Source organism: Salmo trutta, chromosome 26, assembly GCF_901001165.1.
Source record: "Salmo trutta chromosome 26, fSalTru1.1, whole genome shotgun sequence".
In the NCBI taxonomy this organism is placed as follows: Eukaryota; Metazoa; Chordata; class Actinopteri; order Salmoniformes; family Salmonidae; genus Salmo; species Salmo trutta.
In genome coordinates, this window is record NC_042982.1 from 28,644,061 (window position 1) to 28,668,364 (window position 24,304).

General features: G+C 39.8%; 1 protein-coding gene across 6 annotated transcripts in view; it reads left to right on the forward strand.

The window, feature by feature from the left end:
* LOC115163590 (RNA-binding protein Musashi homolog 2-like) overlaps positions 1 to 15,056 on the forward strand; it is a 338,641-nt gene extending 323,585 nt beyond the window's left edge. For 3 of the 6 annotated variants that reach the window (XM_029715600.1, XM_029715604.1, XM_029715606.1), the window contains one exon: positions 9,935 to 15,056. In XM_029715600.1, coding sequence (XP_029571460.1) covers positions 9,935 to 9,999 — 65 coding nt within the window. In that variant the 3' untranslated portion in view covers positions 10,000 to 15,056. The remainder of the gene's footprint in view (positions 1 to 9,934) is intronic. The other 3 variants (XM_029715603.1, XM_029715605.1, XM_029715607.1) reach the window with 1 other exon arrangement.
* The last annotated feature ends 9,248 nt before the right edge of the window (positions 15,057 to 24,304 follow it).

A 24,304-nucleotide genomic window follows, 5' to 3' on the forward strand; every position in this document is an offset into this window, starting at 1 on the left:
TGGAAATGACTTCAGGATATGTTTAGTTTGAAATGTATGTATACATGGCTGACGGCTGTCTGTTGACTGACTGAAAGACAGACAGCCCGTTCTTATTTCACACAGTGGTGGTGACCTAATGTACTGTAGGCATACATGTATACCTATTTCCCATTTTCAGTTCAGCATACATTACAGTAGCGTCATTGTTAGTACCGGTTTTTGTTTAAGATATAGCAAGGTCAATATTATTTATTTCTTATTCGCACCCTTCAAATATTGATCTCCATCCCTTGCTTACCCACAATGCATCTTGTTTGTTGGTACGGTGCATTACTTTTTCATATAAGGTGATGAACCATCATTTATATGTATTTAGACTGCTCATTTAAGTAAGAAAGAGAAATTGATGAGGAATTTGTCATACAGAACGAGTGACCACAAATTGAGCACCCAATGCTTGTATTTGACTATAGTGAATATCATCATGAATAAGTTGAGCAAAAGTTCTGTGGCAAATTATTCCTGTTGGCTTGACATTATCTTTCGAAATAATGTTTAGTTGCTGGAATGTAATGTATTTTATGAGAAAGGAAGGAACAAAGAGTTGAATTGGTTACTGTTATCATAGCTCATGCACAGCCAGTCTGAATGATATCGTCTTCAGAAACACACACCTTACTCTTCTTTTGCCAGTTCTTTTGTTGGTCCCTTAAAGCCATATTTCCTTTGATAAATCCAGACTGGAGCAGAAAGTGCTGAACATTTTATTGCAATGAGAATCTTTTGAAATCACCAATAGTGTTTTAACCCCACAACTGTGCTCCAATCAGCGTAAGTCATGTGTAGTTATTAGTGGGGCTGACAGTTTGGTTTAAATACCGTAAATCCTGTTCAACATGGGAACGGCCAGGGGGATGTGCAATTCAGCAAAGTCTAGCAATTATGAGGAATCTAGCCTGCTGTATAAACAGAGATAGAGTGGGTACTTGGTTAAAAAGCCATGTTAGGACTGGGTCACTCTGATAAGAACAGTGCAGCCAGTCAGGAACATTGCTTGATACTAAGCAGCAGTGTCACTCTGAGAAGTTGTTTATTTCTCCCTCACAATGAGGCTACTCTATCTTTGTCATTTCATTATTTCATCCGCTCATGTTAGAGGGAGAAGGAAATATTTGATATGGTGTGTGTGTGTGTGTGTCTCGGGGTGTGTGTGTGTGTGTGTGTGTGTGTGTGTGTGTGTGTGTGTGTGTGTGTCGGAGTGTGTGTGTGTCAGAGTGTGTGTGTGTGTGTGCATGCATTTTCTGCTCCCAAACAGGGATATCCATAGATAATGTGTTTTTTTTATCATACGACACTTGTTAGAGAGCACAGTTACACCTTACAACATCTTTCACAATCCAATCATCTATGGTGATCATGGAGGTGTATCTGTATAGCGTAGCCCACTTAGTTTATACTGAGATTTCCTTTTGACACGTATTACAATGTGTGGCTAAATCCTCCTCCATTCTCATCTAGACTGTCTCCTTTCTTGAGCTGGTTTTAATAACCCTTACCCTCACGAGTCTTCAGATCCAGCACATTAATAGATCTCCCTTTCAATCCACATCCGCACCAGCCAAAAGCTTCCAGCTGCATTGGAAAGACTGATTTAATATTCCTTTATTAATAGGAGTGTCACTGAGTGGCGCTCGGAGAGAAAAATGAGCAGACCTCGCCATGGGGGCCCGAGGTTTCCCGGATTTTTTAATTTTAATATCTGCTCTTGTTTTTATTTATTTTAATTTGTCTTTTCAACACACTAAAACAGAGGGTCACCTGGTGCTGAGCTGACAGCAGCAATGGCTCAGTGGTCTAGACAACAATTAGAGCAATTTAAGCCCATGGTTCCTCTACTTCCCCTTTTCTTTTTTATTTCCTGCTCTCTCCTTTCTTAATTGCCATTATTATTGGTCTGGGATTTCTCCCCGGCGTCGTGTTCTACTTTTCAAAAGATTCTGTCTAGCTCTCTTTGCCTCTCTCGCTTTATAGTCGTAGTTTTCCACACATACACTGCCAAGGTCATCTAGATGGGCTGTTCAGACTTTCGTCAGTTGGTTATAGTGGCTGTCTATCTTCCCTGCCCGTCATACATTAAACACACACACACTCTCTCTTCTCTCTATCTTCTCTCTCTCTCTCTTCTCTCTCTCTCTCTTCTCTCTCTCTCTCTCTTCTCTCTCTCTCTTTTCTCTCACCTCTCTCCTCTCTTCTCTCTCTCTCTCTTCTCTCTCTCTCTCTTCTCTCTCTCTCTTTTCTCTCACCTCTCTCCTCTCTTCTCTCTCTCTCTCTTCTCTCTCTCTCTCTTTTCTCTCACCTCTCCTCTCTTCTCACTCTCGCTCTCTTCTCTCTCGCTGTCTTCTCTCTCTCTCTTTTCTCTCGTCTCTCTCCTCTCTTCTCTCTCTCTCTCGCTCTCTTCTCTCTCACTCTCGTTCTCTCTCTCTTTTCTCTCTCTCTCTTCTCTCGCTCTCTTTTTTCTCTCTATTCACTCCTCTTGCTCTCTTCTCTCTCTCGCTCTCTCTCCTCTCTCTATTTTCTCTCTTCTCTCTATCTCCTCTCTCTTCTCTCGCTCTCTTCTCTATCGCTCTCTTCTCTCTCTCTCGCTCTCTTCTCTCTCTCGTTCTCTTCTCTCTCCTCTCTTCTCTCGCTCTCTTCTCTCTCTCTCGCTCTCTTCTCTCTCTCTCTCGTTCTCTTCTCTCTCCTCTCTTCTCTCTCTCTTCTCGCTCTCTTCTCTCTCTCTCTCTCTCTCTCTCTCTCTCTCTCTCGCTCTTCTCCCTCTCTCTCCTCTCTTCTCTCTCTCTCTTTCTTCTCTTTCGCTCTCTTCTCTCTCTCGCTCCCTTCTCTCTCTCGCTCCCTTCTCTCTCACTCTCTTCTCTCTCTCTTGCTCCCTTCTCTCTCGCTCTCCTCTCTCTCTCTTCTCTCTGTCTCTCTCTCTCGTGCTCTTCTCTCTCGTGCTCTTCTCTCTCGTGCTCTTCTCTCTCGTGCTCTTCTCTCTCTCTCTCTCTCTCTCTCTCTCTCCTTCTCTCTGGATGAGCTCTGATATGCAGAGGGCGGGTGGTGGGATCCATTTCTCTGCTCTTTAATGTGCTCTGTCTCTCTCTCGCTCAATGCGGAAGGGCCGGCTGGGCTTGGTGGGAGGCTGCTGTGGAAATGTGACTCAATGATGCAGTCTTTTAGCAGGCATTACCCAGGACACCCTGTGTAATTTCCTGGCTGTCAGGCACCAGCTAGGCCTGATACCCCTGGCACTAAGGGAAAGATAATCACCATCATATATTTAAAGGAGGAGAGAGAGAGGGCCTCTCCTAGCGACAGGTGTTGATTAGATAGGGGGTGTTGTGCCCAAATCCCCGCTGCAATTTATTGTATGAAAGTGGGATTCATGAACTGGCAGTCATATTTGACGCTGGCGGACGCACGACGCAGCGCTAGATGGAGAGATGTAAAAAAGTGATAAGGAGAGGGACCCGCAAAGAGGGTCACTTTTTCTCTGCCACGTTTTTACATCCTATAGGATCTTGAGATGAGCTCCTTCAGCTGCTGTGTAGAGAGATAGCCTTCATATCTTCCCTTTATAGAACAGCTCTCGCACTGTCTTAACTCTACGCTATTTTGTAGTCTGCATGGAATATGAATGCTTAGAGTATGTAAAAGTAGAAAACTGGTCATGCATGAGCATCCTGAATTACATCTTCTTTTAAAACCGTGTTTAGTTGGAGCTGGTCAGATGGCTTGTAGAATATGTATACATTTTGCATATTTATAGTACCAGTCAAAAGTTTAGACACACCTACTCATTCAAGGGTTCTTCTTTATTTTTACAATTTTCTGCATAGTGGAACAATAGTGAAGACATCAAAACTATGAAATAACACATATGGAATCATGTAGTAACCAAAACTTCTTCAAAGTAGGGTGGCTACTTTGAAGAATCTCAAATATAAAATATGATTTGATTTGTTTAACACTTTTTTGGTTACTACATGATTCCATATGTGTTATTTCATAGTTTTGATGTCTTCACTATTATTCTACAATGCAGAATATAGTACAAATGAAGAAAAACCCTTGAATGAGTAGGTGTGTCCAAAATTTGACTGGTAGTGTATATGTTTATACCAGGCTCCTCATACAAACATCACATTTAAACATTATTAATACATTTCTGCTTGTGTTACATTCAATTTCAACTGGGGAACAAAGCATTGAGCCTAATTAATGTATACGTAAACTATAAACACTCTTCCTTCTTCCTCTCTGACGTTATCATTTCCTGTTTGACTGTAGTGTATTGAGATTTGTGTTTTGTGTTTTTCAGCCCAGTATTTTTATTTGATTTGATTTATTTTACTGTGCATGGAAAAGGCTATACGGACACTCCTGACCTGGAAACTGATATTTAATTTCAGAATTGGTTAACATTTGGTTAAAGGGAAAATCCCCCCCCCCCAAAAAAATAATAATAATAAAATAATTTGGTATTTTGCATCATCATGATAATGTGGCTGGTGACACTTTGCTTCTTGAAATTCCAATATCTTTATAACTTGACTGTTGACATGCAAAACATTTTGGGACTGTATCTATATGGGACTAATGAAAAAAATACAAAAGTTGTTTTTCCGTTTAAGGTAAGGGTCAGGTTAGTGGTTTTGCAGGTCACCAGTGTCCTTATAGTCTCTCCCACTATGCATGCCAGGCCTCAGCTTCGAACTTAGCTTTTATCCATCTCTGCACACCACTAGTACTAAATAGCTACGTTGATCATCCCAATTTTGGCGCCCCCGCTTCCCCCCCTCCGTCAGGCACCAACCAGGCCAGGCCCGGAGCCTTCCCCGGCACCAACAGTCCCGGGCCCGTGGCTGACCTCTATGGCACTCCCAGCCAGGACTCCGGTGTGGGCAACTACATTAGTGCTGCTAGCCCACAGCCTGGCTCTGGCTTCGGCCACAGCATTGCTGTAAGTATAGCTTACTCCAGCAACTCGTCCACCTCGTCCAATACCGCCTTCATCTTCTTTGTGCTGTCAACCATATTCCTTGTTCATTCTCTCAGCCCATTTCAACTCATCGTCAGGATATTTCATCAGTCTGAAGGATATGGTTTCTATCCACAAAAGAGATAGGTATGCTTATTATGCTACAGATGTCTTGTGCGCTCTTCCGTTTGTTATGCTAAATGTATAATATATATCAGACGAGAGCTGTAGATGAAGTAGTGCTTACTGTATGTGGACGTGCTGGCGTCATGTAAACATTCATCAGATTACAATCTCTGCCAATCAAAGTTCTACTGGTCACTCTGTACCACTTTAGTCAAACATCAATGCAGGCATAATCGGTGTGTTCAGCGTCACTGTGCCAGAGTTTAGGCCTATTAAAGATTTACAATGCATATGTGCCTGCAATGCAGTGAGAATGTTTGCCATCTAAACATCAAATAAGACACAAGTGCTAGACAGGTGCTCAGGCGCGTGGTTGGGTCTGTGTGATTGTGTACATTACCAACATTCCGTCCTCATTCACACATTTCATGTTTTGTGTCAGCTGCAGTAACGTTAAAACAACGGCCTGTCATCACCTCTCTGATGTGTCAGTGTACTTCTGTTCATGCGCCAGCCAGAAGGTCAAAAAATCCTGCAATTAGTTATTTTGTTTCACCTTTTCAGTGGTGGTGACGCCTGATTTGAGTAGACTCACACCAGACGAATTCCAGGGCTAGCCTTTGAAAGGGTCCTCATTCAAAATGCATTATGTAAATCAATACAACAATAATAACCCCTTGTGCGTTAAACCACTGTCGTAAGAATATTTTCTCCATGTCCTTTGAAGACACTGACATTCATTATCCCTGTTGGATGCTTCAGTCTGGAACCTTTGATGAGGGTATTGATGGATTTTAGCCAGCTTAGGAAAAAGCACGGAGAAAAATCTGCTCCAACTAAAATGGATGAGTAACTAAAAGCCAGGGACTCTGCCACACCGATAATTAATACAGTTCTCCTTGTTTGAACTCCTGTCCAAAATGCAACATCAAGGTGTGCTGAAAACTGAATAAGGCTTTTTGTATGTTTGGCCCACTGAACACCTTGTCTTCCTGTGCATTCCTAGCATGTTAGAGACATTTTAAAGGAACTGTGTCGGCACATAAAGCGCCACTCTGGAAACAGAGAGGGCTTTCATTAGATTAGCTAACTGCTGAACCATCATTTAGAATCGGAATGGAATGTCACCTTCCACTTGACTTTGAGAGACAGTTTCAACCTCAATAAGTGAAATGTAGGTTGAAAAAGAAGATCTTGTCTATATTTCAGAAATGACAGGCACCGTTGGCACTCAAAATCCCTAGTCAGAAATATTTCATGCTGTTGCTATATATGGCTATCCCAACCTACATAGAATGAAATAGCTGATATTTTTCTCTTCAAGCTCAGTTCTTATGATTGTCTTATGTAGCGGCACATATTCTATGTTTTGGACATTGGCTGTTGAAGTTCACAGTTTCAGCTACATTATGGGTTGGGTTGGGTGACACATTCGCTTTGGAGAAGTACTTCCGTTTCCATTCTTTCCATCCTTGATATAATTGCTGAAGTTATTTTTGCATGTGTTGTGATTCTGCTGGTGATTCATAGTTTTCGTGGTTGCATGAATGTGATTACATTAGAGTTCTACTGATCCATGCTTTCTTAACAAAACCTTGTTCACACAATACATACACAGTACACTTACACATCTGAAGTTAACAACATTAGTCTCCTGCTTTAGCCAGCATTAGCCCCCTATTGTCGAGCAAGTTATCCACATCTCTATAATGGATCCTTATTGGTGGTGAATGCAGTAAATGGCTATAATGGATCCTTATTGTTGGTGAATTCAGTAAATGCGATTCTAATTACTACTGCTGTCCATTGCTGCAGAATTCAATTGGTTTTAATCACTGCTTCTTATCAAATAAAAATACATTCTTAGTATGTACCCCAGTGGTACCATCCTCTTCGGTTTCCATGTCCACGACTCTTTAGAAATAGTTTGATTTAATTTATTCTGCCTATAAAGAGAGCTCTGCTCTAGGACACAGACAGGTTGGCAGCACCACAATGGGACTGCCTGAGACCCACCTCTGTGTGGCCATTTTCCACATTCAAAATTAAAGAACCAAATTGGGGCCTAAATGCTGTTCCGATGGCTAAAACGAACTTGACTTGAGGAAATGAATGAGATACATTTCCATTCATGCTGGCAGCACATCCTATGAATAAAATATACTCACCAGTAATAGGTTACTTTTTTGCCTTTTTCCCTGAAATGCATACTGACACAGGTACTAACTGTACACTTTTAGGGGCCGTTGATTGCAACCGCTTTTACAAATGGATACCATTGAAACCTAACAGGTGGTTGGTTGCCATCTCATTTGAGGTATTATTATGTCATTTATATAATGCTTTAGTCTTTTTCCTATTATATTTTCTTTCCCTTTCTGTCTGATTTAGATCCTCCCCCTCAAAAAACAAGACAATACTTTTTACAGGGTTTCTACACATTGCTTACATGTCTGCATTATTATTTTGTGTATTTGGATTTGTATATTGAAACCCTTTAAAAGTGAATGTTTGTCATTTTCCGTTGTGAAACCACCCTGAGTTGGTGAAATGCACATTTCTAACTTGTAACGCCCCGACACTATTTCCCCCATTATTTTCACTTTGTTACCCTGTTTCTAGAATCTAAGCATGCATTCTGTTAAAATAAAATATGATAGTATTCTGCAAAGGAAAGGTGTTCTGGGTTTATGCAAACTCTGCTGTTGCTTTCCTCACTGTTGCTTTCTCTTGTATTACCGATTTAATGTAGCTAGCTTTCCACTGGAATTCAGCAATCAAACAAGAGTCATAACCAAGTCATATATTGTGCGGTGGGTTGGCCTTGGCTATTCAGGGAACAGACTCCAGTTTCTTGTGGTCCTGTATGGCTCAGTTGGTAGAGCATGGCACTTGCACTGCCGGGGTTGTGGGTTCAATTCCCGAGGCCACCCATAAGTAAAATTTATGCATGCATGACTGTAAGTCACTTTGGATAAAAGTGTCTGCTAAATGGCATGTTATTCTATATATTATTTGACGTGCTACTGTATATGGACACTGGTCTGGAGCTTGAGTAGAGTTGAGAGTGAGACGGATCTGTGCAGTTGTTCACCTGGGTCATTTCCTCCTCTGGAGACCACGTCTCTACCCTCACCGCCGCAGTTTACTGACTATCTTTATGAAACAACCTCCAAACATAACTGTCTGACTGTTTAGAAGCCATTTAGAAGCCACATCAGCGAACATGTGTGTCTATAAAGTACATTTGTGAGCAGTTTGAGAACAGTATGAGAGTGACAAGTGGAGTGTGAGTGGGCTTGCGTGTTTGTACTCTGAGTGTGTGTGTATGTCTCTACAGTGAGAATCTTTGCCTTAGGGCAGTGTTAGTTACTGCAGCTACCCAGCAGCAACAGTCCAGGGTACACCACTTGAAGTTTCATTCTTAAGCAGTCAGCTTGTGTGGAGTATGATCAACCCAGACAGAGACACCCCAGTCCAGCTCTCCTCTTGAGTCTTATTCATAAAACCTTCCATTGGACAAATGTGTCAGACTGGTGGGAGTGACTGCATGGTGGGAGTGACTGCATGGTGGGAGTGACTGCATGGTGGGAGTGACTGCATGGTGGGAGTGACTGCATGGTGTCAGCGCTGATTTACTGTAGCACCCTGTGTCCTATCGTGTGCTGCTGTGAAATGGAATGACGACGCAGATGTAGTCATCAGTTTCTCTAGTTTTCACCGTATGTATTTCTGTCTGAAATAGATCACCATGGGTCTGGGAGATGTACATTTTGTACAACAATTAGCATTTGTTGTTGAAATTCACTGCTAGTGTATAAACGCTGAGCAAAAATATAAATACAACATGTAAAGTTGTGCAGAGGAGTATTTATGTATGTAATGAAGCCCTGTTGTCGGGAAAAACTCATTCTGATTGGCTGGGCCTGGCTCCCAGTGTGTCAGCCTGGCTCCCAAGTGGGTGGACCTATGCCCTCCCAGGCCCACCAATGGACCTGCCCAGTCATGTGAAATCCATAGATTAGGGCTTAATGAAATTATTTCAATTGATTGATATCCTTATATGAACTGTAACTCAGGAAAATCTTTGAAATTGTTGCATGTTGCGTTTATATTTTTGTTCAGTATAAAAACACAGGGCCAGACAGCACAGTGGAAGCCATCAGAGAAGGCAACAGAGTAAAGTGCAGTTTTCTGTAAACCTGCTTTAAAAAAACAAACCCCTCATCTAACTGGTAGCTGGGTGGTACTGCTTGTCTCTGTGCATGCTGTATGTACTGTAGACTAACATGGGAGTGATGTCTTGTCCATGCCTGCTGCCCCTCTTCCATAAAACTCTGTGTCGTGTGGTAGCAGGGATACTACTGTACTCTATGTTGTGTCTGGGCTGGTGTCTCACTGCCATGACCATCCTAGCCTGGAATCCTTTCTTGAAGTGAAGCAATAGTGAAACAGAATAATTGAGTTTGTATTCCAGGCTAGTGTCATCCATCTTTCTGCCAGTGAAAATGCTCCCATGGGATGTAGCAGTCGTTCTGCTCTCTCCCCCCAGCAGAGGTTGGGTTTGAGATGATTCAGTTTGGACCATCTGCTGCTTCAACCAATTCGAACCTCTAAAATTGGTGCTACCATCAATCAAATGTTTCAGAATCAAGAGAAAATGTAAAACGAATAGATATAATGGCACAGAAGAAAATATTGGCAGTTGAGGGAAAGGCTATCAGACATGACATACTGTATCAGTGTTACAGAGAAGGGGGAGCTTTTGGTTTTAACTATTGGTTTGAATGTCTCTGTTTCCCATTCCAGCAGAGTATTTCAGGAGGCCCGGGGAAGACCGGGCGGAGTTTTTAACTGGCTATGTGAACAGGTGATGCCATCCAACGCCAAGCACTACAGCATTAACCCACAGGAGGAAAGTGGAGGTGGCACCACGTGAAGAAGAACTGAAGAAAATGTCAAAATCATCTCAGAAAAATAAACTACAATCTGCTGTACTATAATCCAAAACTGGCGTTCACATCCTTAATATTCAACTGTAACCTAGTACCTTTGTGTAGGATGTAGGTGTTTTTTTGTCCTTTAAATGTTCCTTATTTTAAATCTGTTTAGTTTATGTTCATTATTTTCGGTGTAGTCTTCGAATTAATAAGGGAAGATTAATTCTAATTTTAATTTACTCCAATATTTTTGATCCTCTCTGAAATTAGTAACTATTTATGTAAACTGGCTTATTTCTGTTATTTTTTTTCCTTTTTTGAGATTGCTATGTTGCTATGGTTGTTTGCTTTTACCCTTGGTGATGGAAAAAATGCAGGTGTCAGTTTGCACATACAAGAAAACTGACATGAACTGATGAGGCCTGAAGAAAGGCGTTGTTAATTCAATTTTAAAAGAGTAACTAATAAATCTTAGTAGCTTTTTTTGGTTTATTTTAATGTTGTTAATTACCTATTTTGGGCAATAAGAGGACTACAATATTTTCACAGTCCTTTTTTACAAATGTTTTTGTTGTCAGGAAAAAATAACCTTTCCTTTTAATACTTTGTGAATTCAGATTTTAAGAAAAATATAACTGTAAATATTATTCAAGTCACTGCATATAATCGTTTCAGAGAGAACCATATTTTTGTGATGGTTCATCATAAAAGGCTGTAATGTGCAAGAGCGCAACTGTCAAAGACGAGGACATTTAATGCTGTTAAGTCGTATCATAATCCATTTGTAGCACAAAATGCCATGATAACCCCACTCGATCCTACAAGAACACTGTTGGCTTGCTCTGTAAATACTGTTGTCTTTCTTACTGTGCTAATGTCATACCAGCATACTGTTCCGTCTTCTACATAGTGAGCTCAAAAGTGCACAGCTTCTAAAAGATGACAAGGTTAACACTGGACATTGCTACACAATGTCTCTCAGAGGACACCGGCTAAACTTCTTCTAGACTCTCGCAAGTGAAAGGCTACTGTATCTGTGACTGAAGTCAATACTATATAAAAAAAGAACATGATACAAATCCAAAGCACACTTTTACTTTGTATTAGTTTGAAAATACCAGATGTTGAATACTAGTGTCCAGATACATTTCATACCAATCTGCACGTGTTGTTTCATTTTGTTATGATTATCTTCAGTTTTTGTTTTTCTTATTAATGCTGTTTATCCATTTTGAACAGAGCGCCTGCTTTCAATGTGACAGGCAATATTTCAATTCAGATATATTTTACAAACATTTATTGGGATGTTTTCTTATACTGATTAGGAAGGCAAAACATCTATCATTACCTCAGTCCTGTGAGTTTTATCTTAGACGAGATGACAAATTCATTTATTTTAAATTTAAACAGATTGAAATTATGAATGGATTATGAGAAAAGTTGTTGCACTGTGACAAAGAAGGAAAGTGACCATATTCTATTTGCACAATTTAAGTGTTGGATATTTAAAATGGTCTTGATCAGATGATATATGAAGGAATGTTTTTAAAGAATAACTTTTTATTCACATTAGAGATTAGGCGCCTTGACTGTTGCAATTGGAAAAAGTTGTTTTGCCTAAAGGGCATTTATTTAACAAAAAAATAAATAAATACAATCCATGTATAATCCATACATAATCCATAGATTGGAGCATTTCGGCCTAGCCAAGTAACTGTAGTCACCACGTTCATTTCCTGTAGGGACTGGTTTGTTGAGATTGAGAAATGTTCATTTCCTGTAGGGACTGGTTTGTTGAGATTGAGAAATGTTCATTTCCTGTAGGGACTGGTTTGTTGAGATTGAGAAATGTTCATTTCCTGTAGGGACTGGTTTGTTGAGATTGAGAAATGTTCATTTCCTGTAGGGACTGGTTTGTTGAGATTGAGAAATGTTCATTTCCTGTAGGGACTGGTTTGTTGAGATTGAGAAATGTTCATTTCCTGTAGGGACTGGTTTGTTGAGATTGAGAAATGTTCATTTCCTGTAGGGACTGGTTTGTTGCGATTGAGAAATGGTTCCTCTGAAGCAGAATGCTGGATTCTTTTAAAATAAAATGGGGACTTGTTTAAGTAATAATCAAATGAAAATAAACATGTATGTTACGAATTCAAAAAAGAGAAAAAAGTATGTTCCCTTGAATGATTTACATTTTTAATCAGAAGGATTTGTATCAATATTTTTGTGGTTGTTAATGATTATATTAATAATAATTATTATACTAACAATATTAGAATGTACTGTACATCCATCCGATTCTTTCTCCATTCCCTGTCACCTTATACAGTAATCTTATGTTGATCATCAATGTATTTCAGTAATGTTTGAAAAAAAGAAAACTGCAAATGACCTTGTAACAGAGTGCCGTCTTTGATGCCAGTGTAGTGGCTATACACTTATTTGTTGATCTCTCTTTCTTCCTCTTTGTCTCCCACTCCTTCTCTGTCTCACTCTCTCCTAGTATTAGTGGTAGTTGTTGTGTAGTTAAGATGTAGATGTAGCTATCAGGAGATGTAGGACCAGTAAGGATAGAGCTTTCTCTTCTTAATTACCATAGTTATATAAAAAAGCTGACATTCGTTTCAATACCATTTGTCTATTTTCAGTTTTACTGATCTCACATGGTTTCAACTAACCAAAGCTATCATTGAGGACATTTAAATCAGAAATTTCTGTAAGACCGAATCGTAAACAAGGCATTGATCCCCACACTTGAATGTTTAAAAAGGGGTGTGCCATACTACCTTAAAAGCTAATGCTAGATATACAAACCAGTTTTGTTATTATTTCACAAGAGGGACACAAGCTATAATTATGATTATGAGTACAATGGGTTTTATTACATTAATGGAGAAATCATATTTTTTAGAAAGTTATAACGGACTAATGATAATAATGGTAACAATAACGGCTATTATATATATAATTATTTTAAACTCGTTTTGATGTTTGTACTATTAAACAATATCCCGGTGGCCCCGGGCACTACTATTTTTGGATACAGTTGTATTTCATTTTAGGTGTCTACTTAATTAATTATTAATATTTATTAATTCATATTATAGTTTGAGTTTATTATCAACATTTGAGAATTTAGTGAATTATTTTTGTACTCTTGAACCATTGGAACCAGCTTTTTACTTTAATCAAAACCAGGGTATCATGAAACATTTACATTGTAGATTCATTCAAGTGCTTAGTCTTTATTTAAAGTGTTCTCATTCAGATGGTAGCCCGCTTGTTAGTATAGACATTTGCACTGTGCAATAACTTAATCTTTAAGGCCCTCCTGCTAAAGGAAAACAAGACAGTGCAAAGCTATTGATGAGTTGTTATATGAAGGGCTTATTGAAATGATACCTACAGGACATATTTCATTTTAAGCAAATCATAGAACCACAGAGTTGAGGTAGGGTAGGATGTATGCATCATTCTCATGAAGACTGAGCCAAAATGTGGCACATGTCGGAACCTGTTGGTAAACGGGGCATTATTGCAGCAGTATGTACCCACTGAGAGCAAGTGATGTTTGTACTATGTAAGGCTCTGTTATACATTGCAAGATGCCATTTCTGTTTTAAATGTCCCTCTACCAATATCACTATACCTGATTTACTATTTGATTAGAGTAAAAGTTGGCTGGCTATCCATTGAAAATATTTCATACCATCTCTATTTGTAGATTTTTTTACATTTGATTTCACAGCTTGGACTTTAAGGTAGCATGGCACTGTAGTTGCTGTACTTTTCCTTCACATGGACAGCAGTTTACAGCTGATGAATGTTACACATCTTGCTAGACTACTTAATCATTGGGTAATTGTTGGTAAAAAATCTTCAAAAAAGAGAAAAAAAATGAAATAAAAAGACCTGGAAGGTGTTGGATGATATATTGGGAGCGTACTGCCGTAACCATTTAAACTTGAATCTTGAGGCAAGTGCTAGGCAATGGCCAAACAATTATCCCATCACTGAATTAACACACACAATGCACACATACCTACTGTAATAACAGGTACAGAATGTATATACATGTTAAAGATATATTATTGCGCATGTCTATTTGTTGAGGCTGAACCCTCATTTCAGATGAAATTAACTCCTTGCTGTCTGAAATGTTTACATAGGCAGCACTGTTTGTATTATGTTTGTGTCACGCTTAACATTATGTTTACCAATGATGCAACATGGCTGGACTGGAAAACATGAAATGAAGAAGCTGTAACTGATACTTTAGGGTAAAGCATACAATACAATTATTTAAAACGGGAAATTGTCGGTTAGTGAGTACCATGGCATGGGCCACTGCTAGAGCAGAGAGTGTGTGGGTGGGTGGGTACAGGGGGTTTAGGGAAGCGGTACAGTCATTAGAAGTCCTGTGTGTCTTTGTGAACATTCGTCCTACAGTACATTTGACCTTACCTTAGCAGAGGCTTTTCTTCTCTCATGCTCCCTCTTGGGTTCGACATCTGATTGCCTTGCCCATTCCTAACACTTGCCCATTCCTAACACTTGCCCATTCCTAACACTTGCCCATGTTTTAATGTTAACAGACTTTTTACTGCGAGAGCTGACTGATAGGACTGAATTCTGAAAGCATCTTTCAGGTCTTCTTGTAGGGCTTGCTCAAGCCCTGTTGTAAAATAAACTGAAGTGGATGGGGGTCTCTCACATCTCAGATGTGGAAAGTCATTTTATATTTGTATTTTCAAATAATGATAATAATAAAAATGTTTGTGAAAGGTTTCCATCCTCTACTGTGGTCCAGAAATCGATGTGTTTGTCTGGAAAAAAATAAAATAAACTGTTTTGAACCATTTCACTCATTGTTTTTATTTTAAATGGAATATTGTTTAAAGTTGAATTGGTGTGGGATTAAACCTTTTGAGTTATATTTGCAAAATAATGTATGCCAGAAGATGCAACAAAATTAAAATGCACAAAGTTGAATATAATGGCCTATAGTGTGTGTATTGTTATTCTGTGGTACACTTCCATTCCCATCCCCAAAAGTCAGAGATGTTCACAGAAGAAAGTATACAATTATTTGTTTTTTGGATCACATGCCATTTGAATCATCATCATCATTATACAAAGGAAAATATGATTTACCATTACCAGATAATGATTATACTGTATGTTAAAATCTGAAACAAAATGAGCATTCACATAACATCAAGCAGAAGCACTGTCTTCAGAGGATATGAAAAAGGAGATACATAAATTGATGTAAGGCTGAAACCTATATAGAGTGGCTAAAGGTGTAAAATAACAGTGTACGTACAGTGCCTTGCAAAAGTATTCATCTCCCTTGGTGTTTTTTCTATTATGTTGCGTTGCAACCTGTAATTTAAATGGATTTTTATTTGTATTTCAAAATAGTCCAAATTGGTTTAGTGAAATGAAAAAAATTACTTATTTAAAAAAAAAAGCTAAAAAATGTAAACGGAAAAGTGGTGGGTGCATATGTATTCACCCCCTTTGCTATGAAGCTCCTAAATAAGATCTGGTGCAACCAATTACCTTCCGAAGTCACATAATTAGTTAAAAAAAGTCCACCTGTGTGCAATCTAAGTGTCACATGATCTCAGTATATATACACATGTTCTGAAAGGCCCCAGAGTCTGCAACACCACTAAGCAAGGGGCACCACCAAGCAAGCGGCACCATGAAGACCAAGGAGCTCTCCAAACAGGTCAGGGACAAAGTTGTGTAGCAGTACAACATAGGGTTGGGTTATAAAAAATATCAGAAACTTTGAACATCCCACTGAGCACCATTAAATCCATTATTAAAAATGGAAAGAACATGGCACCACAACAAACCTGCCAAGAGAGTGCCACCCACCAAAACTCATGGACCAGGCAAGGAGGGCATTAATCAGAGAGGCAACAAAGAGACCAAAGATAACCCTGAAGGAGCTGCAAAGCTCCACAGCGGAGATTGGAGTATCTGTCCATAGGACCACTTTAAGCCGTACACCACAGAGCTGGGCTTTACAGAAGAGTGGCCGGAAATAAAGCAATTTCTTAAAGAAAAAAAAAGAAGCAAATACGTTTGGTGTTTGCCAAAAGGCATGTGGGAGACTCCCCAAACATATGGAAGAAGGTACTCTGGTCAGATTAGACAAAAATGTAGCTTTTTGGCCATCAAGGAAAACGCTATGTCTGGCCCAAATCCAACACCTCCCATGACCCCGAGAACACCATCCCCACAGTGAAGCATGGTGGTGGCAGCATCATGCTGTGGGGATATTTTTCATCGGCAGGGACTGGGAAACTGGTAGGAATTGAAGGAATGATGGATGGCGCTAAATACAGGGAAATTCTTGAGGGAAACCTGTTTCAGTCTTCCAGAGATTTGAGACTGGGACGGAGATTCACCTTCTAGCAGGACAATGACCCTAATTATATTGCTAAAGCAACACTTGAGTGGTTTAAGGGGAAACATTAAAATATCTTGGAATGGCCTAGTCAAAGCCCAGACCTCAATCCAATTGAGAATCTGTAGTATGACTTATAGAATGCTGTACACCAGCAGAACCCATCCAACTTGAAGGAGCTGGAGCAGTTTTGCCTTGAAGAATGGGCAAAAATCCCAGTGGCTAGATGTGCCAAGCGTATAGAGACATACCCCAAGAGACTTGCAGCTGTAATTGCTGCAAAAGGTGGCTCTACAAAGTATTGACTTTGGGGGGTGAATAGTTATGCTATTCAAATGATACAAACCACCCAAAAATCTATTTTAATTCCAGGTTTTAAGGCAACAAAATATGAAAAATGCCAAGGGGGGTGAATACTTTCGCACGCCACTGTACACACCTGATTATATAGACTGTGGAGTTGAATTACGTGTATTGATACAAATCTTGAGGCACTATCAGGTAAGGAAGGAAGTCAGGCGACACTTCACAAATTGTTTTTTGTCAAGTTTTATTTCAATATATGAGCTTGAGACTGCTGTTATGGATACAAACATGAAGAGGGGGGATGGGCCACAGAAACAAATCAATAGATTCCTCATTGGGACCTATCTTCTGTTTGTTGGCCCCTTCATTTATCAAAACATTTCACATATCTGTTATTGTCATTTTCTCAGGGAAAACACATTTGTCTGTTTGTGGTTAGAGCTCAGAATGGCTGTCACTGCTGTGTCTTATTGTCTGTCTGTCTGTCTGTCTGTCTGTCTGTCTGTCTGTCTGTCTGTCTGTCTGTCTGTCTGTCTGTCTGTCTGTCTGTCTGTCTGTCTGTCTGTCTGTCTGTCTGTCTGTCTGTCTGTCCCTGAACCACACAGTCCACCAATGTCCTACCACAAGACTCAAACTCAACCTCAAAGGTGAGTTCGCAAAATGTCCTCACCCCCTAAATCTGAAGAGTGGGTGCAACACATACAGAATGGCTCTGAGTGATATCCATCACCCACAAGGAGAGTGTTTCTGTCCTTAATCAGGAACTGTTTTACCTGAAAATTTTGAATGCAATGTGTGATGCCAGCAGAAATGTGTCATTTTTAATTTGAGCCGCTGTCCCATTTTCAAATGTGAAATTGCTTCAGAGGAGTTAAGGTGTGACAGCTATTATAAATGTCTGGAAATTCATCTTCCTCCCTCTCTTCATGGCTCACACTCACTCGGCCTCGTCTCTTGGCCAGGGGGAGCACTTCACACACACAATTGCTCTCTCTCTTTCACACACACTCCACCATCACGGCACCTGTCCTCCCACGCTGAACTGCAGAACACTCACACAGACTCATGACTCACAGGGCAGGCTGGCTGCCAGGAGGGCAATATTCAGAGGTACAGGAGTTGGAGTTTCAGCCCTGCAGGAAGAAAGACCACTACATTGGTCACTCAGGATGGCGGGGATAGTGGGCTTGTGGTTTACGACTTGATCATGCAGACAAAAAAAAACTATATTGTATGATTCGAGTCTGTCCTATCACATTTGTCATTTCCAGCACTGTTTCAGCAACTGTGGTGGATTTGTAACCAGGCCAGTCAAGTATGGCTCATTTCATCTGAGTAGTGTGGAAAGTATAGGTAATGTTCGTTTGAATACCTCCCCCTACAAAAGGACTTATTCTGTGTGCCAGAATGAGGTTCACTGTAGACCTGGACCTTTGACCAATCTCTGACATGGGGCGTTAGCTGACGGAGGAGAGCCAATTAAAAGGTTTGAAAAATGACTACAGGTGTCGAGGGCGGTCTCCTGAGGACTCATTTGGCGAGCCTGGTGTACATTTAAGACTCAACTACTCCAGCTCTAGAGGTCTGCAGTTGTGTTTGTGTATGAAGGCTGAAATATTACCCCCCCCTTGAACCTTTGTCCTTTATCTAAGGCTAAGCTGCCCCTATGATGAACAGATGGCCTGCTTTATCTGACACACCTTGGCTCTCATAATTGGTGAGTTCCAACATTGATACCCTCCTAAATACAGTACTTTAAAGGGATAGTTCACACAAATTACAAAATGACACATTGGTTTCCTTACCCTGTAAACAGTCAATGGACAAGGTACGACAGCAATCCATGCTTTGGTTTAGTTTCTCTGTTACTGTTTCCAAATGCTAATGTGGCACAAATCCCAAGTCATGTTACCGATATTAGCATTTTTCGCTCATGATGTTTAAATCAATTATGTGACTTTATTGAGCTTCACAGTCAATTTGAGACTTTTGGATGATTTGGACATGATGTGCAAAAAATGCTAATATTGGTACCATGACTTAAATGGAATTTGTGCCACAAATGCCAAAATGTTAGCATTTGGAAACAGCGGCAGAGAAATAAAACCAAGGCATGGATTGCTGTCATACCTGGTCCATAGATGCTTAAGGAAACTAAGGTCCTTTTGTAATTTGGGTGAACTCTCTCTTTAAGTATGTATTTGACCTAGCTTAAACCTTTGTCTCTGCTTCTTGGCAGGTCTACATTGGAATGAGTTGCTCTGAAGTGACTGTGCCATAAAGTATTAGGGTTCGATTCAATCCGAAGTTTAGTGCTGTAGCACACTAGAACTGTAAAGGTAATTTCAGCTTGAGCCGACATATGCAGCGTTTACCGTAAATGCAGTCTCCGCGAACGTGGAAAAATTGCTTTTAAATTTCAATTGTGCTATAGCGAGATTAAAGTTTGGCGATATGCATTGAATCAAGCCCTTAGAGAATAATCCCACCTAAAACGTATGAGATCCTTATAAATAATTTAATCAACCCCTTCTCGTAGTATAGCACCCCTCTGCTAAGCCTTTCTCACTTGATTGGAGGTTTTCTGCGGCCAAGGCAGACCTTTCCCTGTGGCCACTCATGTTGCTCCTCACCAATTACATTTAATTTGTCACTGTAGCAACTTCACTGTCAGATGTCGCTCTGCACTGAGCAGCATTTAACTTTGAGCTGCAAGGCAGCATCCTAATCATCTCTCCCGGGCTCTCACACTCCAATCAACTCCTCGTTAGCACCTGACACTACCTGGCATTAACAAAGAACACTAATTAGGCCCCAATCAGCCAGCGCCGGAGCACTCCAAACCACTGAGCCTTTAACCATGAGTGGGTTGTATCATTTCAAATGACATAGCTTACACACTTTTCAATGGTGAACCTACTATTGTACGGTACCCACAGCTCAGTCATGCTGGGACACAAGGTGGTGCATGAAACCACTTGTCCTTGTATTTCGGGGCCCAACTAAGCCATTTTACCTGCTGCTGACAAATCTGTGGTTATTGAAACATTTTGAGCTAAGAACAAATTGTTTTTTTACAATGACGGCCTAAATGTAACCACTTTCAAATTCACAGACAGAGCTATGGATGCAGAGACTGACCATCCATGATATCAAAATGATAGTTTTAACCCTATTTTGAAGCTATATAGTGTTTGTTTACATTTACTTTGTGTACAAACATTGGAGTAAAACAAGCTAAAATGTTGGGTTCTGATGGGGTATGATAGTTCAACTAAACTCACGAGGCATCAACTTGTTCTTCAGGAATCAATGGGTACATATCATTCATTTATAAGTTCAAACATGGATGTAACAACTGTAGACTGCCCCTTTAAAGATAGCATGTATAAATGGCTAATAAGGAATTAAAACATCAAAGTAATATCATGCAGTTAAATGATCCCACCTCAGGCAGGCATTTCCCTTGGTGCCTACAGTAGGCCTACTCTACCATCCTGCATTATTGAAAGAAGGTATAATCCTATGAGTTGGCTGCCTAGGGCACATTGATTTTAGATTTATCAAAATCATATCTCCCCTGCTTTGTCATAATGATAGATATAGAGATGTACAGAGGGTCATTTCTTCAACTCCAACACTGAGACCCTTGACATATAATACATTCCTTCAGAAAACAGGTCTACATCATGAGAACAGTTCGACTTTCAGGGAGGACGTGGACAAGGTCAATAACCCCTCAATGTAATGTTTAAGTAAACAGAGATGCAAGTGAAGGTGATGCTGGGAGGAGGATTTTGCTCAGAGGTAATTTCTTAATATGTGTGGTTTCATTACGCACCAAAAAGCAATCTCTCCCCTGTGACTGTGCCAAATTGACTATGTACAGCAAAATGCACTCGTCTGCATAGCTGTCACAACGCTTCATAAGATCTGGCACCCAATAACTTTACAAATGCACAGAATTACCGGTGTCAATTTTAATGTGACATAGCAATTTACATCACACACAGTGGGGACAAGCGCACGTTTCGAGCGGCTGCATGGTTAATAGGTGGAACGCTATTTGCATTATAATTTGGGGAGTGTGAAGAGTAATCAAGCTGCATTTGACTCAATGGGAGAGTGGTGGCGCAGCAGTGGGCGACATATCACTGACTTGGGTGCCATGCCGACTGGGTTTGCATGTAAATTGGCCCAGGCAAAGCTTCCTACCCAGTGAGAGCTTTTAACCAAGATTCGTTTGCATATTCTGGAGGATGCCTTCATGCAAAACTTAGTCGGCAGGGCTCCCAATACTTCTAGACAGTCATTACCAGCATTTAAATGGCAGGCTGATGTTTTTGGAATGCTCAATTGTCAATTACAGATATTTAAGATTTGCATGAAGGAGGACAGCTATTTTAAGAAGCTGGTGATTAAGTATGAATTGTGTGTGACAACATTTACTCTGGAACCTATTCTGGATTGATTGGTTCTAACTGTGTACTTAAAGTTATAGCTTATACTCTGAGTGTACATACTCTGGAAATATAAGTTATATTGCTTTAATCCATTCCTTCAAGAGTATATACCTCTCAAAGAATTGGATCTTTGATGTCCAAAAAGGCACATCCAGCCTGTGCATGAAGAGGTTAGGTTCCAATGAAGAGTGACAGCTGTATCTGGCTGTAAACCCTGTAGGAACTGGGCTAATTACAGAATAAGCAATTAAAACCACCCCCCTGTGTATTTCATTTCATGCGCATAGACAAGCCTGAAAACAGGAAAGGAGCTTACAGTGCCTTCAGAAAGTGTTCATAACCTTTTACCTATTCCATATTTTGCTGTGTTACAGCCTGAATTCAAAATGGATTAAATAGATTTCTCTCACCCAATACCCCATAATGACAAAGTGCAAAATTTTTTTTGACAGAAATAGCCTCATTAACATAAGTATTCACATAATACATGTTAGACTCACTTTTGGCAGCAATTACAGCTGTGAGGCTTACTGGATAAGTCTCTAAGAGCTTTGCACACTTGGATTGTACAATATTTGCACATTATTCTTTTTAACATTCTTCAAGCTCTGTCAAGTTGTTTGTTGATCATTGTCAGACCGCCATTTTCAAGTTTTGCCATAGATTTTCAAGACGATTTTTGTCAAAACTCCAGTGCATATTTGGCCATGTGTTTTACATTATTGTCCTGCTGAAATAGGAAATTGTTTCCCAATGTCTGTTGGAAAGCAGACTGAACTAGGTTTTCCTCTAGGATTTTGCCTGTGCTTAGCTCTATTCTGTTTCTTTTTATTCTAAAAAACTACCTTGTCCTTGCCGATGACAAGCATACCATAACATGATGCAGCCACAACCATGCTTGAGTGATGTGCTGTGTTGTATTTGCCACAAACATAACTCTTTGTATTCAGAACATAAAGTTAATTTCTTTGCCATATTTGTTCCAGTTTTACTTTAGTGCCTTATTGCAAACAGGATGCATGTTTTTCAAATATTTTTATTCTGTACAGGCTTCCTTCTTTTCACTCTGTTATTTAGTATTGTGAAGTAACTACAATGTTGTTGATCCATTCTCAGTTTTCTCCTGTCACAGCCAGTAAACTCTAACTGTTTTAAAGTCACCATTGTCTTCATTGTGAAATCCCTGAGCAGTTTCACGTTTTAATGTCACGTGCACAAGTACAGTGAAATGCCTTTCTTGCAAGCTATAAACCCAACAATGCAATACAATAAAATGGTTTCCTTCCTCTCCGGCAACTGAGTTAGGAAGGACTGTATCTTTGTAGTGACTGGGTATATTGATACACCTTTCAATGTGTAATTCATAATTTCACCATGCTGAAAGGGATATTCAATATCTTTCTTTTTTTTAACCAATTTACTAATAGGTGCCCTTCTTTGCGAGGCATTGGAAAAGCTCCCTGGTCTTTGTGGTTGAATCTGTGTTTGAAATTCACTGCTCGACTGAAGGACCTTACAGATAATTATACGTGTGGGGTACAGAGATGAGGTAGTCATTCAAAAGTCATGTTAACTTCTTATGGATACGTGGGACAGTAGCGTCCCACCTGGCCAACATCCGGTGAAATTGCAGAGCGCGAAATAAAAAAATACTAAATTAAAATATTTAACATTCTTGAAAATATATGTTTAAATCAAAATAAAGCTTAACTTCTTGTTAATCAAGCCAAGGTGTCAGATTTCAAACCATGCGATTATCAGAGGACAGCGCCCAGCACACAAATGCATAACAAATCATTTTCAACCAGGGAGTTGAGACACGAAAGTCAGAAATAGCGATATAATATATGCCTTACCTTTGAAGATCTTCTTCTGTTGGCACTCCAAAAGGTCCCAGTTACATTACAAATGGTCCTTTTGTTCGATAAAGTCCTTCTTTATATCCATAAAAACTCAGTTTAGTTGGCGCGCTTCAGTCAATAATCCACTCAGTTTCCCCCCTTCAAAATGCATACAAAATGAATCCCAAACGTTACCAATAAACTTATCCAAACAAGTCAATCAACGTTTATAATCAAACCTTGGGTACCCTAATACGCAAATAAAACATACAATTTAAGATGGAGAATCGTTATTGTCTTTACCGGAGATAAACAAAAAGAACGCGCTCTCTCGGCCATGCGCTTTGAAACTCTTTCTAAAGACTGTTGACATCTAGTGGAAGCCCTAGGAACTGCAATCGGGGACGATTTCGCCCTATTATAAAAGTGCCAGCCATTGAAACCAGTGATATGCAGAATTATTTTTTGTTGGGATGGTTTGTCCTCGGGGTTTCAGTTCTGTTATACTCACAGACATTATTACCGCCCCCTATCCCAAAGAAGTTAAACACTATTATTGCACACAGAGTCCATGCAACTTATGTGACTTGTTTAGCACATTTTTACTCCTGTACCTATTTTGCTGGCCTAACAAAGGGTTTGAATACTTATTGACTCAAGATATTTCAGCTTTTCATTTTTGATTAATTTGTAAAAATTTCACATTGACATTATGGGGTATTGTGTTTAGGCCAATTTAATCCATTTTAAATTCAGTCTAACACAGTAAAACGTGGAAAAGGTCAAGGGGTGTGAATAATTTCTAAACGCACTGTACCTGACAGTTTACAGATCAGTGTAACGTAATGCTATTTTTATATTCAATAATATTGACTTGTTAAATCAGTCTCGTCCTCCTCAGGTAATGGTAATGAACGACTGATTGCCCTTGTCTACCAGGCATGGTGTTATCTGCCCGTTATTTATAAATGTAAGACATTTCATTCCACCTAAATCGATAAGAGCCTCACAACAGGCTCCATTGAGTAGCCTGACAAGGAGGCAGGGAGACGCATCAATCACTGGCTAGTGACAGGACAGGGATAGACTAAGAAATAGTGGGAGGTTTTCAACAAGCCTCTTCAAGTCCAAGGTCTTATAAACATGAACGTTTTAATATTACTGTATGTCGTATCAGTTTGGCAGACTCCAAGAGACTGCAGGACCTG